This window comes from Ambystoma mexicanum, chromosome 4p (assembly GCF_040938575.1).
Source record: "Ambystoma mexicanum isolate Mex_15411 chromosome 4p, UKY_AmexF1_1, whole genome shotgun sequence".
NCBI classification, from domain to species: Eukaryota; Metazoa; Chordata; class Amphibia; order Caudata; family Ambystomatidae; genus Ambystoma; species Ambystoma mexicanum.
In genome coordinates, this window is record NC_090927.1 from 744,168,974 (window position 1) to 744,183,882 (window position 14,909).

Genomic DNA, 14,909 nt, shown 5'->3' on the forward strand with positions numbered 1-14,909 from the left:
GATGTGTTTGAAAAAGGGTACTGTGAGAATACGTAGCAACGTTCATGACATGTGAACATAACTGATGAGGTTGTGACACTAAAGAAAGATCCCCACACTCTTGAGGAAATCCTATACAAGGCCGCTGCCCTAGAAGAGATGGTTAACACTGATGAAAATCAAATACGCCCCCTCCCCCAAGGACATTATCTGCTTCCAATTTCTGTAAACAAACTAAATCAAAGTGTCAATTTGGAAACCATGCTGTGGGATCTCTTTGTCATTGCTTCCTGACACACCTGTTGAAAACATTAACTTAAATGTTGCCTTATGAGAGCTAGAAATGCTGAGGGCTGGATGATTAAATTATACTAATTGTTCACCAGTTCCTGATTTCTTACCAGAAGGCTGCTTGAGGCTGGCCTGCAGCTGAAGATTACGGTTTGCCATATTGGCCGGTCCGTAGCTCCTTTGTCCTCGCACCCATCTCCTTCCCTGCTGGTGGAATCGCATCTTTACTGAACCTTTCCTCTCCTGCGATCATAGACCCCTGGTAAAAGCTCTCTGCCCTAAGTGCCTATAGGGGGAGAGGTCCCTCCTAGTCTTCCTCACATGGAATCGAGTTGCTTCCTGGTTCTCGAACTCCCCTCAGTCGTGGAACATCTTGGGTCACCTCCAGCTGTTGCCTCCTTTGTGGAAACAATTTTCTGTTGGTTGGCTGTAGCCTCATGCTCCTTGTTCAACATGGGTTCATTACAGCTTGGTTATTTTGGTTTTGTAACCTTTTAAATGAAAACAGACATGATTGGTGGGGCAGTGAGCATTGTGCGCTTTGGTATAGGGCAAGGTAATTGTAGCACATTCAAATGTGATGGGTGGGGATGGGTTGATGCTCTAATACTCAGTTAATCTTCCCAGCGTCTGTTGTGAAGCCTGGAGAGCATTTGCTTCTGGTATTAAAACGCTAGCAGAGCTGTGTTAGACTATCCCCTCCATCTTTTTGAAGAGTTATCATTATTAGCGATAGTGGTGCCTATGCAGTGTTACAAAATGTTCTCCTCCGAGTTAAACAAAGTGGAACAATGTTCATTGAACTCTTTACATCAAGCCACTAGCTCTATATTCAAACCCTCACATTGTATTTTATGATAGAACTCAGAGTAATGCGGGATGATGGGTCACTGTTGTGCCCCCTAAAGCCCCTGGCAACCTCGCAGCAGTCAATTATATATTTTCTTAGCACAAGTGTTTTCTAGGTCGTCTGTATGTCTTATTTTTCTTTGATTATTTACTCTGCCAGCCTTCCCCCCTTAACTGCTGAGGGCGAGTATGTTTGTCCTGAATTTCCATAAGAAATCCTTTAAAGCACCGCCCACATTCGTAGTCTTTAAATGGCTTCCACTTTCTCACAAACGCTTGCCACCTCCGAAAACCCCATTCTGAAAACATTCCAAACAATTATCCACCTATGTCGGCTACATAAAATTTCATTTCTAACTTTTAGAGTTTTACTTTTCTTGGCTAAAGGGTATTTTGTTGCCACAATGTAGATAATTTTAAGTGTATTTCTTAAGTGAGAATTGACTTCAGTTTTTGCACAAATTGTGCGTGTTTTCCCTTCAGGTTTTTCAAATGATGGATGACAAGAAACGTTTATATGCTGTGAAGTATGTGAATCTGGAAGACGCAGACCAGCTGACTATTGAAGGCTATAAGAATGAAATAGAGCACCTGATTAAGCTTCAGCCACACAGTGATAAAATCATTAGACTATATGACTAGTAAGTACATTCCTTTCACAATTGTGACTTTTCAGAAGCAAACACAGAATTAATTATGTTTATTGATTTTATTATTGTACCGTTGCAGTGAAATTACAGACAACTGCATTCGCATGGTAATGGAGTGTGGAAATATTGATTTGAACTCTTGGTTAAAGAAAAAAAAGAACATTAGTCCCTGGGAGCGGAAGAGCTATTGGAAAAACATGTTGGAAGCGGTTCATGCAATACATCAACATGGTATAGTACATTTCAGTGGCTTTTACACACACTTGTTAAGATGAGGCATGCCATGAAGCTGTGTGTATTTTCGTTCATTCTTCAGTTTGGAAAGGAAAGGCTCTGTGTCTAGTTACTCATCTTGTATGTTAAAAAGGATAATTTTGCCTTGGTCTTTCTATTTAATCATATATTTGCAAAGAAAAGTAGACGCTGTTAGTCCAGCTTTAAAATCACATACGTTGCAGATTTTTTTTTACAACTTTATTTAAAATGTTCAAAAGAAATGCATCATTCCAAAACAACATATATGAAAAACAATATAAATGCAAATGAAACAGGACAACATTAAGTCATTTTGATACAAATAGAACCGAATCAAAAAGTGAAAGTATTCAAATATCCCCATTAAAATATAACCATCACATTTTGAAATGACACATAGACAAAAAATAAGAGAATGAAGTCATATATAAAATGAAACCCAAAACACAATCCCACACAAAACAAGACAAACATAAAAAAACACCTCCTCAGATTAACCACTCTAAATTTGGTTGTAAAACAAACCAGAGTCTGTTAACACTCATTTCAAGTATAGAGCTCATTAAAACCATTCCATTGCTCCTTATAAAATTATTCTCTATTTAAATCACCATATTTAATCTTTTCAAACCGTGAGAGCAACTGCCCCTGTAATAACCATTCATCAATACATGGCTTTTTTCTAGTCTTCCAGAGGTGCAAAATTTGCTGTGTCGCCACCAGAACTACTTTAGTAACCCAACACAGAGTCGCATAACTCAAATGATGCGTACCAATTGGTGATTTCAAAAGCACCGATAACTGTGTCCTAGGAAAAGATATGTTCCAAACCAAGTCAACTCGATCTAAAACATCATTCCAAAAATCCCTAACCCTTAAACAATCCTATAACATGTGAAGCATAGTGCCTTCTTCCTTAGAACTACTCCAGCATTTATTATCCTCTCTTAAACCAAATCTATGCATTCTAACCGGAGTCCAAAAAAGCCGTCCTAGAATTCTCTACTGTTCGTACCGTAGATTCAGATCAATCTTCATTCTAACTGGGACTTTCCATAAACCTTCCCAATCCTTCATAGAAATGTCCCCACCCAATAAAGATTTTCCATAATAACTTACTAGAAAGTCTTAATTCTATTAAAGAAACGGAGGCAAGCATTATGCTTCTCTTTCTTGAATAAACCAGTAAAGAAAAAGCTCAGCAGCAAGATATTTTGTGCACCAGAGTGCGACATGGATAATGTGCATAAAGAACAGGTGCACCAAATATAATAAACACAATAAAACATGGTAATACACTAAAATATGTCCATGAGTCTCTGAGGAAAAACTCAATTTCCCAGAGGACTTCACCCGAGTTCATTTAGAGGCCACCAACATGTGACCTAGTTCTCCAATAGGTATCCAAATCCCTTCCATAAACAGTCCTAAACATGATGTAACTTCCTCTTTCGAGGCTGCGAACTTGGCTGTCCGTAGTAGAATCGTAACTGTAACCATCTCGCAGAAGAAAACTGTCGGGCTGCCGCCCAGACGGACTTGTCTGCAGGCGCTATCAAAAAAGGGATGAGAGTAAAATTACTTCATGTATATGACAACCCTAGTTCCCTTATCAGGGTGGGAGAGAAATTTCATTGGGTTATTCTGGTAGAATACATATAAATTCCAAATCATCAACATTCATAGTAATGCATTTAATCAATATTAAGTGTGATACACGTTATTTTCTTGCCGGTTGGGATAATGCTCGCCTCCGTGTCTTTAATAGAATTAAGACTTTTTAGTAAGTTATTATGGAAAATCTTTATTCTATGTCAAGACTGAAGGCTCACATTATGCTTTTTTAAAGCTTCGTTACCACAATAGATGCCGGCTGATCTACCAGTTTCGGGTAGAATTGCTTAAATACTGATTTGCTTGCCCAGTCTGCCATTCTCATGATGTCTTCTAGGCGAACTCCAGCCTGAAAGGCTTTGGAGGCCATGGCTCCTCTCATTGAGTGGGCTCCGAAGTGCTGGTTATCTATGCCTGCTTTCGTTAGTCCAACGCACCCAGCGTGCTAGGGTTGCAGCGGAAACTGCTTTGTAAGGTTTACGCTGAGCTATCAATAGTTGCCCGTTGGGAAGGGTCCTAAGAGGGGCAGTCTTTTCTTTGTAAACTTTTAGGCATTTGACGAGGCACAGCTTGGGTTGGTCTTTAAAGGCGGGGTAAGAAATTACCCTAGAATTACATTTTGTCCTTCTGTGTATATGAAATACGATTCCATCAGCAGAGAAGGTCCTGCCCGCTAGATCGAGAGCTCTGACGTCAGAGACTCTCCTGCAGGAGACCAAGCAGAGTATAGTCGTCAGTTTGCCGGATACGGCCGTACGTGTGATTGCTCTTCGTTATGCGGCCCATGACAGGAAAAGGTTCGATACTTTATTAACGTCCCAAAGCTTGTCGTAGTGGGACGGGGGTGGGACTGTAAGTCTGACACCCTTGAGTAATCTGCAGACGAGGTGGTGTTCCCCTGCCGGGACTCCTTGGACAAGGTCATGACCCGCAGAAATTGCTGAACGATAGGCGTTCACTGTCCTGTAGGCAAGCCCTCTTTCCACTAGAGAAACTAGGAAATTCAGTATCTCCTCTACAGGGGACTCTCCATCTTGACCTGAAATCCTCCAGGCCGCTAGGGTGAGGGATCCGCTGAGAAGGGGATGACGCTGACCTGATGGATCTAGTAGGAGATCCGGAAACTGGGGTAGTAGGATTCGAGAATCCGAGGAAAGTTCCAGAAGAACTGGATACCAGGTTGGAGAGGTCCAGACCGGCGATATGAAGACTAGAATCCGAATGGGCCTTCGCCAGGATCCTCGCTATCATGGTGAAATGGGGAAAGGCATAAAGTATCCCCTGGGACCATGGTTGCAGAAATGCATCTGTTGCAGTTGCTGCTGGATCTGGCCTCCAGCTGTAAAACACTGGTAGCTGGGTATTGAGTCTGGAAGCAAAGAGGTCTATGGACATCGAACCCCAAATATCTTGGAGGCGGAGAAAGACTTTCCTGTTGAGCCTCCAGTCGCTGTAATCTGTAGAGTGACAGGAATACCAGTCCACCACCACGTTTGTGAGACCGTAGAGCTATTCTGCTTTGACTGAAATTCGATGCTCCAGACAGAAATACCAGAAATCCTTGGCTAATTCTGCTAGAGGCCTTGGCTTGGTGCCACCCAGATGATTGATGTATCTTACTGCAGAAATATTGTCACTTTTTAGCAAGATACAGCAACTCGCTCTGTCTCTGGCAAAAGAGCGTACTGCAAAAGAACCTGCAAGAAGCTCTAGAGAGTTTATATGTATATCCGGAGCGACTGGCATCCGATTCAATGGTGATATCTGGGACGGATCCGAAGATGGCTTTGCCGTTCCAGGCTTCCATGTGAGTGAGCCACCAGTTGAGCTCTGTCCTCGCTTGAGGTGATAGTGTCAGGAGTTGGGAGTAAGAAAGGCTGCGTCTCAAGTGTTGGACTTTCAGTCTTTGTAGTTCTTGATGGTGAAGGGGGCTGGGAAATATTGCCTGAATGGAGGAGGATAGTGGTCCTATCACTCTTGCTAGCTCTTGAAGAGAGAACAGGCTCCTCTGTAAGAGTCTGCGGATCTCCCATTTGGTGGAGTGGATCTTTGCTGATGGCAGACGGAGTTGAGAGTTCTGAGTGTCCACTATGAAACCCAGAAATTCTAGGTTCCTGGATGGATGAAGAATTGACTTTTCCCAGTTTGAGAAAACCGAGGCTTTGTAGCAAGTCTATGGCTAGTCTGGTTTGCCTCTGAAGTAGTTCTTGTGACTGAGCCATAAAGATGATGATGTCCAAATAAATTATAAGTTGGACATCTTGTTCTCTTAGATGAGCTACTATAGACCTTAGAAGTTTGGTAAAAACCCAAGGCGCTGAGGAGAGCCCGAAAGGCAGACTCGTGAACTCCAAATCTCGATTTTTCCATGTAATTCTCGGATAACTTACGTGTGCCTGATGAATTGGCACTGTGAGGTAAGCGTCTTTCAGGTCTAGACGCATGAGCCAATCGTTCAGTCTCGGCAGGTCCCTGAGCATGTGTATACCTTCCATTTGGAAATGGTGGTAAATGATGAATTCGTTGAGAGCTTTTAGGTTTATTACTGGCCGCACCTTTTGTTTTCTGCGCAGCAGAAATATGGAACTGAAGAAACCTCCTTGACTCACACAGGGGCGAATCGCTTATTTCTGATATAGACTGTATTTCGTTGTCTAAGGCTATTTGGTCTGTTTGGGACATTACTATAGGGATAGGGTGACCGGTTTGAATGGGCTGCGCAAAAAACTCTAGGCGCAGACCGTGAACTGTGTCCCTGACCCAGGCATCTTCCGATAAGGTATCCCAAGCTTTTGCAAACATCTTTAGCCTCCCTCCCACAGGCTTCTGTGGCGCTGGCGATGCTATAAGTACACTGACCTGAGGATTGTTGTTGGGCTGGATGTCTAGCAGCTCTTCTCCAGGGACACCCTCTTCCACGACCTCTTGAAGGGAAGAATGTGTTGGTGCATTCTTGCCAGGCGTTATGCTGATCTCTGGAGTTCTGAGGTCTTTTGTTGAAGAAATAGCAGCCGGAGGAGCAACCTCTACTTCGTCTGGTACTGGAGAACATTTTGGAAGCGAAGACTCTCTTGATGGAGGCCTGAGCTTTATCTAATGCTCTGAAGGTCCCGACAAACATTGAATTTCCTTCATGAAAGGATCCCCAAAGAGCAGACCTTGTGCAGTAGGACCTGACTCCGTGTCTGCCAATTCACTCAGTTTGGCGTCTATCTTATAGAGAATTCCTTTGCGACGCTCAGTTGAAATGGCACAACTAGCATTTCCTAAAAAGCAGATAGCTTGCTGAACCCAGCCAGAGAGGATCACCGGGTCGATGGGGTCAGAGGAGCTGATGGCTGCTTCCACTAGATCTGAAATCTTCGCCAGTGGACCTGCAACGTCCAATACTTTTTCCTGACAAGACTTCCAGGCACGGTCTATGCCTTTCCTAGGGTCTTTCAAATGTTTTCCTAAGAAGGTAATAATGTTTTAATCCAGCTCCGGTGTTAGAGCTACATTGTCTGCAATATCTGGACGGGGGCATTCGGCGCGGAGTCTGGCTCTAACCTCCTTATCGAGAGGTTTGCGCAGCCTGGAATAAATATATTTAGTGGATCTGGGATGTATGAGATCCTCTGGTGTGAACTTCCCCTCTGAAGGAGACTTGTTCCCAGTTGTCTTCTTGGGGATGGGGGCTGCCGCAATCCCCGAGCTTGAGGGTTTTGGACCCTCTGAAAGTCCTCATCGGAGGAGGTGTGGGAAAGATCAGCGTCGTACACGCTTTTGCTCTGATTGTCTTTAGTGCCCTGTCTGTCTCCCTCCGGGCTTGAGGGTCTATTACCCCTATTATCCTTCTCGGGGTAAGAAGGTCTATCATGGGAAGGGGTTACCTTCCTATCCATAAAGGCTTTCTTTAGCCTGGAGAAGGCGTCCGTTACGTCAGCTGTGGCAGGTTCTGGCTGGCTCGGGGAGGCTGCGGGGGGGAGGAGGGTCGGAGAGCTTCTGCTCTTGCGAGCCAGGTTACATCCCCCTTCATTAAGGTGCTTCCTCTTTTGAGTCTTTTTCCTCCGTGGTGGAGATGTTTCTCTTAGGTGCTCCTCCATTGTATCTAGGCGTTGTTGAATAGGTAGGAGCATATCGGTCACTGCCTTTTTAATGCTGGCCTCAACCGAAGATCCCAGCACTTTTTGCAGGCTGTTTGCCATTGTCACCTCATCAATATAGCGGGTATCTTCCTCACACTCAGACCAAGCCTGATCTGATTGAGGGGAGTACTGTGCTGCCAAGGCCAGTTTAAAGCACCTTTATACATGTTAGGCAGAAACCTGTGCAGTTCCCTTAGGGACCACTGCAAAAGATTTAGAACTACAGGTGGTTGGCAGTAAACCCAATTGGTAGCAGTCTGTACCACCCAGATTTACCGGGTAGCTGTGGCTGAGCAGTCAGACTTCTCTCAAGATGAGTTAGGCAGTATATAGAGTATACACAATAGGTACAGAGATACAGTAGCACAAGCAAACCCTGACCAGAGCTTTGGTGTAAAAGTATATAATTATTTATTTAAAGACACACTTGTAAATTACACTAGCACAAAAAGAGGTAAGTAAATTCAACACGCAGTCACTATTATATATATACAACCCTAATTACCTATTAGACTAGTCTTAGTGAGAAACACTACTTATTTTCAGACAGAGGTGAGCGCTTAACCTAAGATGGCACTCTAATAAGTTAAAGAAAAAGGGAGGGAAAAGGCAGAGTTATGAAAGCACACTATTTCAATACTTTTCAAAGAACCACAGTGAGGCAGGTTAGGCAAAGTCTACTGGAGAGCAAGGAAGTTCAAATGCCAGGCCCACTCTTAGAGAGAGCAAGCAAAATGTGTCCATGATCACACAGTGGGGTTATGCCCAAAGAGTCTTTGTAGATAGTTCACAAAAGATTGTGATCAAGTCAGGAAAAGTTAGTTAACGGGCCCCAGGCTAACCCATGTTAGAAAGTGGAGGATTTACTGTCACCCCGTACGATCTGTCGCAAGTGAAGCCAGGCGGAACACAGTACCTGAAATAGGAAGAATGCTCCAGCGGGGGCAGTTGTTCCTGGCAGCGGGTGCAAGTCGGTGTTTCGTCCAGAGGAAGAGGCGGTCTCGACGTGGAGGAAAGATGAAGGTCGTTGCACTGCCAGGGAAGAAACCAGCAGGGGAGTTCTCCGGTTACAAGGTACTACCCTTTTCTTCGTGGTAGTGGTAAACCGTGGTATTCAAGTTGCCGGGGTGCTTGGCACAGGCAAGGCGGCCACAAGATGGTCCAGGAAGACGAAAAGACGGGCAAACTGGTTATCCCCACCAGTCAAAGGAAGAAGACTCTCCGGACTGGAGATCTCCTCTGTCGTCAGGAAAAGTGGTGAGACGGTTCAGCAGGGCTCCACCGGTGGTGTCGTCGTTGCAGGTCGGCTCGGCTTCTCCCTCCTCGGATTCTTTAGGTCCTGTCGTGACTTCTGAGGTTCCAGTCCCCAAAGCTCTGATTTTATGCAGAAAACCCCCATTCATCAGTCCTAGCTGTCACTCAAACATGCTAAATGGTGAGCCGGGCGGATCACCACTGGGTCAATCACACCAGAGTGCAACTTGAGTTGCCAAGGCAACTCAGTCCAGGGTGCCTAAACCCCCTCCCACACCCCCTGTGGTACCCAGACAGAGTGGCACCACTTTTGGAGGCTTCTGTGGAGAAGCCCGCCAAAAAGTGGAACAAAGGGCTCGACTTGGGTTGGAGTCACAGAAGCGAACACAAATGCCATTTTGGAACCGAGTTTCGGCAAAAAATACCAACCGGTGAATTTATATTAATTTAATAAACCAGCGGTATGTTCGAGGCTATATTAAAAAGTGGTAGCCTCGAACAATGGGAAAATCCCATGGCAATATATTCACGGTCGAATATAAAAAGTAGTATCCACTGCCACCAGCCAAAACTCGGTCGAGGGGGGACTGGACAGTGCCCCCTCGAACAACAGACCCCGGGGCAATCGAATTGCCCCGACCAGTACCTCCACAATATGATGGTTTGTACTGGTTCTGTTCACAATTTAAAACTAGTAAAGCCAATGGTGACTTTACATGCCCTGGGAGACAGTAGTCAGTCCCAGGGTATGGAGTCTATATTTGGGTGTCGCTACGACACCCCTGGGTTACTGCACGGAGGGTGCTGTGTAACCCACATACCAAAAACACATGAAGCCCTATGGGGTAAAGGACCCCATAGCCCATCAAACACATACAAAGTCAAAGGAACACCTCAAATCATGTCTAAGAGTGTGAGAAAAAGAGTCGCACTCTTAGCAGGACAAAATAATAAACTCTAAAAATCCAGCAAAGCTGCTGGGGGACTAGCCTTTACAGAGAATTCTCCCTAACAATACACTTTTTTTTCTTTTTCTGGGCTTCTTGAACGCCTTCTCTCTAGCCCAGTAGTATCAGTTCAGCTTCTTGCTATTATCCTTGAAGGATAGCTGAACAGGAGATTTCTTTCTCCCCCTTTTTTTTTTTTTTTTAATATATGCTAATTCGAAATTTAAATATAGTCACTTGCGTGAGTATTCGTGTTTTACGAGAAAAATCGCAATGTAAATACTGGATGTCACCTCAGGAGGCATTCCGGCGCTCAAGCTCGCAAAGACTGTTATAACTTTAACGGTCATGCGCACTCGAGCGCCAGAATACTGAGGAAAGGACCAGGGAGAGCTGGAGCTCCCTTGGTGGCCCGCGATCGGCGCTGAAGGCTCTAGCTAGGCCGCGCCGGCCTCCCCGTGCCCGAGGAGAGCAGCGAAGGGCCGGGGAAGCGAGCGCAAGCCCACCGAGGGGTCTGCTGCGTGGACCCAAAACAGCTGATCAGATGTAACGTCGCGAAGAAAAAGCTTTATATTACAGTCTCCTAGGCCAGCAGGAAGCGTCGGAGCGAACAACGAAAGGTACGAATTGCATCAAATGAAGATATATTAATATAAAGGCGCACACTTAATTTAAAATATGACCGTGAAATATGCTATAATGAAGCAAATAACTGTGAATAACGTTATATTGAAATCATATGAGCATCTCGTAAACAGTGCTAAACATGAATGTACGTATCTCTTGCTGTGAGCAGCAAAGAAAGAGGAAGGTACATAATGTTTAGGACTGTTTATGGAAGGGATCTGGATACCTATTGGAGGACTAGGTCAAATGTTGGTGGCCTCTAAATGAACTCGGGTGAAGTCCTCTGGGAAATTGAGTTTTTCCTCAGAGACTCATGGACATATTTTACTGTATTACCATGTTTTATTGTGTTTATTATATTTGGTGCACCTGTTCTTTATGCACATTATCCATGTTGCACTCTGGTGCACAAAATATCTTGCTGCTGAGATTTTTCTTTACTGGTTTATTAAAGAAAGAGAAGCATAATGTGAGCCTCCGGTCTTGACATAGAATTCATCACACCACGCAAGGCACAAAGCTTTCCATGAAAATCTGATCTTTTCCTCTTCCGGGAACAACTTTAAATAACTAGACACTTCACGAGGAGCAACTACAATAAATCGCCTTTCCAGTCTTGCTAACAAAGGACCATCAAGCATTAATAACCTCTCAGATATCAAACCTTTCAACAAGTTATATCTCCTCAGTTCCCTATTATGGATTGCAAACTTCACCTTCAGAGTCTCAAATGATAACCTATCCTCCTCACCCCAGACATCTCTTAGAAGTAATATACCTTTATTCATCCAACTTCTCCAACATATCATCTTATCGATCTGCAACCCAGGATTCTGCCAAATGGAGGCCTCCTCATACAAATAAAGCCCCTGTCCCCCACCCACAATCATTGATGTTACTGCATCTTTAGTAGCAAGCACAGTCTGCAAATTACTGACCGATTTAGGTAATCTACCAAGAGAGTACATAGATGTGCAGATTTTGATACCTTTTTTTTTGTACTATCTGAAAAATGTATGCATAGATGGAGCAAAACATAAGCTTGCGACGTCCCACAGACCTCTTCATCAGATGTTGCAGCGTGCAATGATTTGTAAGGGAAAGCCACTGCACAGATCATTCTCAAAATGAAAAAAAGCAACACTTCACAACAGAATGAATGGAAGGTGTGCCTTGAATTACCTTCTTATCTGAAAGGCCATAAACACTCCAGGAAGTAGGATACCCAATGGATTGAAAACAGTACACATTCTGAGAGTTGTATTTAACAGAAAAAAGGAGAAACAGATTATTTTGACATGTAACCATTATGTTAGATGCAAGCATTTTTAAGGTGGAACCTGCTAGTTTCCTAAAATGTACTAATGGTATTTTAAAAGGTGTATTGAAGTGAGAGGTTTGAAAACACATAATTGGGAAACTGGGTCAGTTTGTATTTAATTAGTCTAGAAAAGTGTTTTGCAGCTTCTAAGTAGCGTCAGGGCGTTTTAGTGTCTGTGTAGCAGCTAAGGCTTCCTTACTGGTATACAATTTGGCACTACATAAATGTGCTCTATGTTTTAACTGATGCAGTCCCCAATGTTAACTCACTATGCCTGAAGCTTGACAATGGTTTCCTGGCTTGCATACAGTGTGGCAAATTAAAACAGAAAAGTTACCCATTTCTGGACGGTGCAGTGTCCGCTGTTCAGCTGCTATTCTGCTCGATAATGGGTGTCAAACATTTTAGCTTAGATATCCAAGATTTCTGTTGTAGCTGTCCTATACCCCTCACACATTCAGGGTCCTGAACAGTAGTTTCAGGCAGCTGTTGGTGAGAAAGGTTGGCGGAGGGGACTCTTCTGACGTTGTAGATGTGACTGCAATGCTGGACTTCGGTTCAAAGTTGGCCATAGTGTTATCAATTCTGTATCGAGGTTAAGAGCATTGTCTTTTAGGTTAAGCATTTTGAGCTCCCACATCCTCCTGTGTGTGGTGGTATTTGAGAGGCCACCTTTTAAAACCATCACTGGTTGATCCTGCAATGAATGCCCATCCTGTGTGAAGTGCAGACCCACCGGTGTTTGTTTTGTGGTTTGAGATGGTGTATCTATGTAGGTTCATCTTTTCATGCAGCCCTTTACAAGTCTCACCCACGTAATAACCTTGAATGCATGTTTTGCATTGAATGGGCATGCACTATTGGATGCTCTGCAGTTGTATGTCCCTTGTATCTGTGTTGGGTTCTGTAGTGGGGTTGTTATAGCAGATCTGGTGCTGATGTTAACATGCTTTGCATCTCCTGATGTTGCAAGGTTACGTTCCAGGTCTTCCTTGTTCTTTATCGAGTGGAATGTGATGGGGTGGCCTGCCACAAAGAATCACGCTGACTCTGATAAGCCAGTTCAAGGGTGTTTAATAAAATTTGTTCTAGATGGGATAGCCGTATCTTTTGGGGCAATGGTATCTGGGCCTAATGGGGCTTGGGATATTGGCGATAGGAGTGTCCCGCTCTACCTGGTCTACCACAGTCTTATGCCCACCTCCCTGATTCAGACGTCCCTAATGGGGTTATTAGTTGTTCACGGATTGGTAACCCGTACCTGTTTGGCTTCTGACTGGGACTAAGGATGTTTTCCTAAGACGTTGGCTACCTGACAGCCTAAGGATCTTCTAACTTTCCCTCTCCTACCCTGCTTAGTAGTCTCAGGGAATTCTGAATTGTGCCTTCTTCTGGACGGTGTGACAATGTCTCCTTTCACACCTGACCCTTCTGTAAACTGTCTCCAGGTGTTCACCTCCCACCATGTCAATGTCACTCCAATTTCTCACTCCGCCTATCCACCTCCACCCTTCGATCTTACTTCCTTTCCTACTCATGTCATCACTCATACCTCCAACTGTCCCTCTACCTCTGTTATGTCTTCCCTCATTCCTCCCACTCTACTTCCCCGCTTGTTACTATACCTCTCGTTCTAATCTGTTAAACTCTACACCAACAGCTACTTCTGTTCTCCCACTCACTGTCTCTCTTCCCACTCTCCCTCTACTACTGTTCCTATTCCGCTACTACCACTATCCCTCTACTACCTTTACTTCTCCAAGGCACTCAGGGATATGGTGCCCTGCTCACTCTCTACTACCCTACCACTTATTTCCTTCACTCGTTAACCCACTACCTACTGTCTTTTATTCTCAACTACTACTACCTCCACCACCACCACTACTACTACTACTCCACTTCGTTACCCCTAGTCTACGTCTGCTACTCAAACTCTCCCATCTCTTACACAAACACTCCACAGACCCCTTCCTTATAATAGCCCCTGCACTCCTTTCTCTCACCTCCTCTGGTCTCTCAGACGACTTCCACCATTGCCTGTCCTCACCCAACTAACCCGCACTTGCCCACTCCCACACACCTCCTTAAATATGCCACACCCTCCTCTGATTGGATACTCCCGCTGTCTAATCACTTACCTGGTTTGAGGGTGTGTGAGAGGGGAAAGGCCATGGGAGGGCTGGTAAACCCAGCCCCTTTCAATCATGGACCGTGCTGGGGTCCAGGGACGATGTGTTGCTCAAGGCCTGCAGGGCCTTTTTAAAATATTCAATGGTGGCATAATTTGTTTAAGGCCTTTGTGGGGCTTTTATTATTTAAAATAATTCCTGTTGGATTAGCAGAGGCTTGTCCCTGTGCGGGCTCCAGCAGACACTGTCAGCTGGATCCTTGCTCCTTTGATGGCCAGTGTTGTGGGTGTTAAAGCACCCCCTGATTCTCTGAAACCCTTTGTCGTGTACCCTGACGTTAGGTGGCCGGTGTTGTGCTACTTTTGGCACCCCTTGTTTATTTTTCGGACTGCTGCTCCGACGTCTTCCTCACAGCTGCTGTGCTGCTTCTGCGGCCTGGTCACCATCACTGTAGGTAAGGAGGGGGTAGGGTGGCCCCCCAACCCCACCCTTCAGACTGTTCTAGGTTTCTCGGTTGCTTGTATGCAATTAGGGGAGCTTCTTTGAAGAAGTCTCTCGGTTCATAATCCTTGTTAAACATTGGTTGTAGGCCTTTAACAATCCTATTCCATTGGGTTAGTGTCGTGTGGTAGGTGACAGCCAACGGTATTCGTTCTGTCTCTCTTGCAAGTCTATATTGTAGCAAGTTGTCTCTGGGTATTTTCAAGGCATGGTCAAATTCCCTGTCAATTTGTCTGGCCAAGTGACCTTTTTGCTGCAAGGATGTATGGCGTATTGCAAGTTGGCTGATCCTCGTTTTCCTGTTGGAGCATATGCGTTGTCATAGAATGGCCAAGCTGTAGATGATGGTCAATTTTGTGTGGCAT

The 14,909-nt window shown here is 44.6% G+C and overlaps 1 protein-coding gene across 6 annotated transcripts in view; it reads left to right on the forward strand.

Annotated features, from left to right (window-relative positions):
• The window catches only part of TTK (TTK protein kinase), a 1,085,566-nt gene that overhangs the window by 605,788 nt on the left and 464,869 nt on the right, over positions 1-14,909 (forward strand). For all 6 annotated transcript variants that reach the window (XM_069606303.1, XM_069606306.1, XM_069606304.1 and 3 more), the window contains 2 exons: positions 1,603-1,760; positions 1,849-2,000. In XM_069606303.1, the coding sequence (XP_069462404.1) occupies positions 1,603-1,760; positions 1,849-2,000 (310 nt within the window). The remainder of the gene's footprint in view (positions 1-1,602; positions 1,761-1,848; positions 2,001-14,909) is intronic.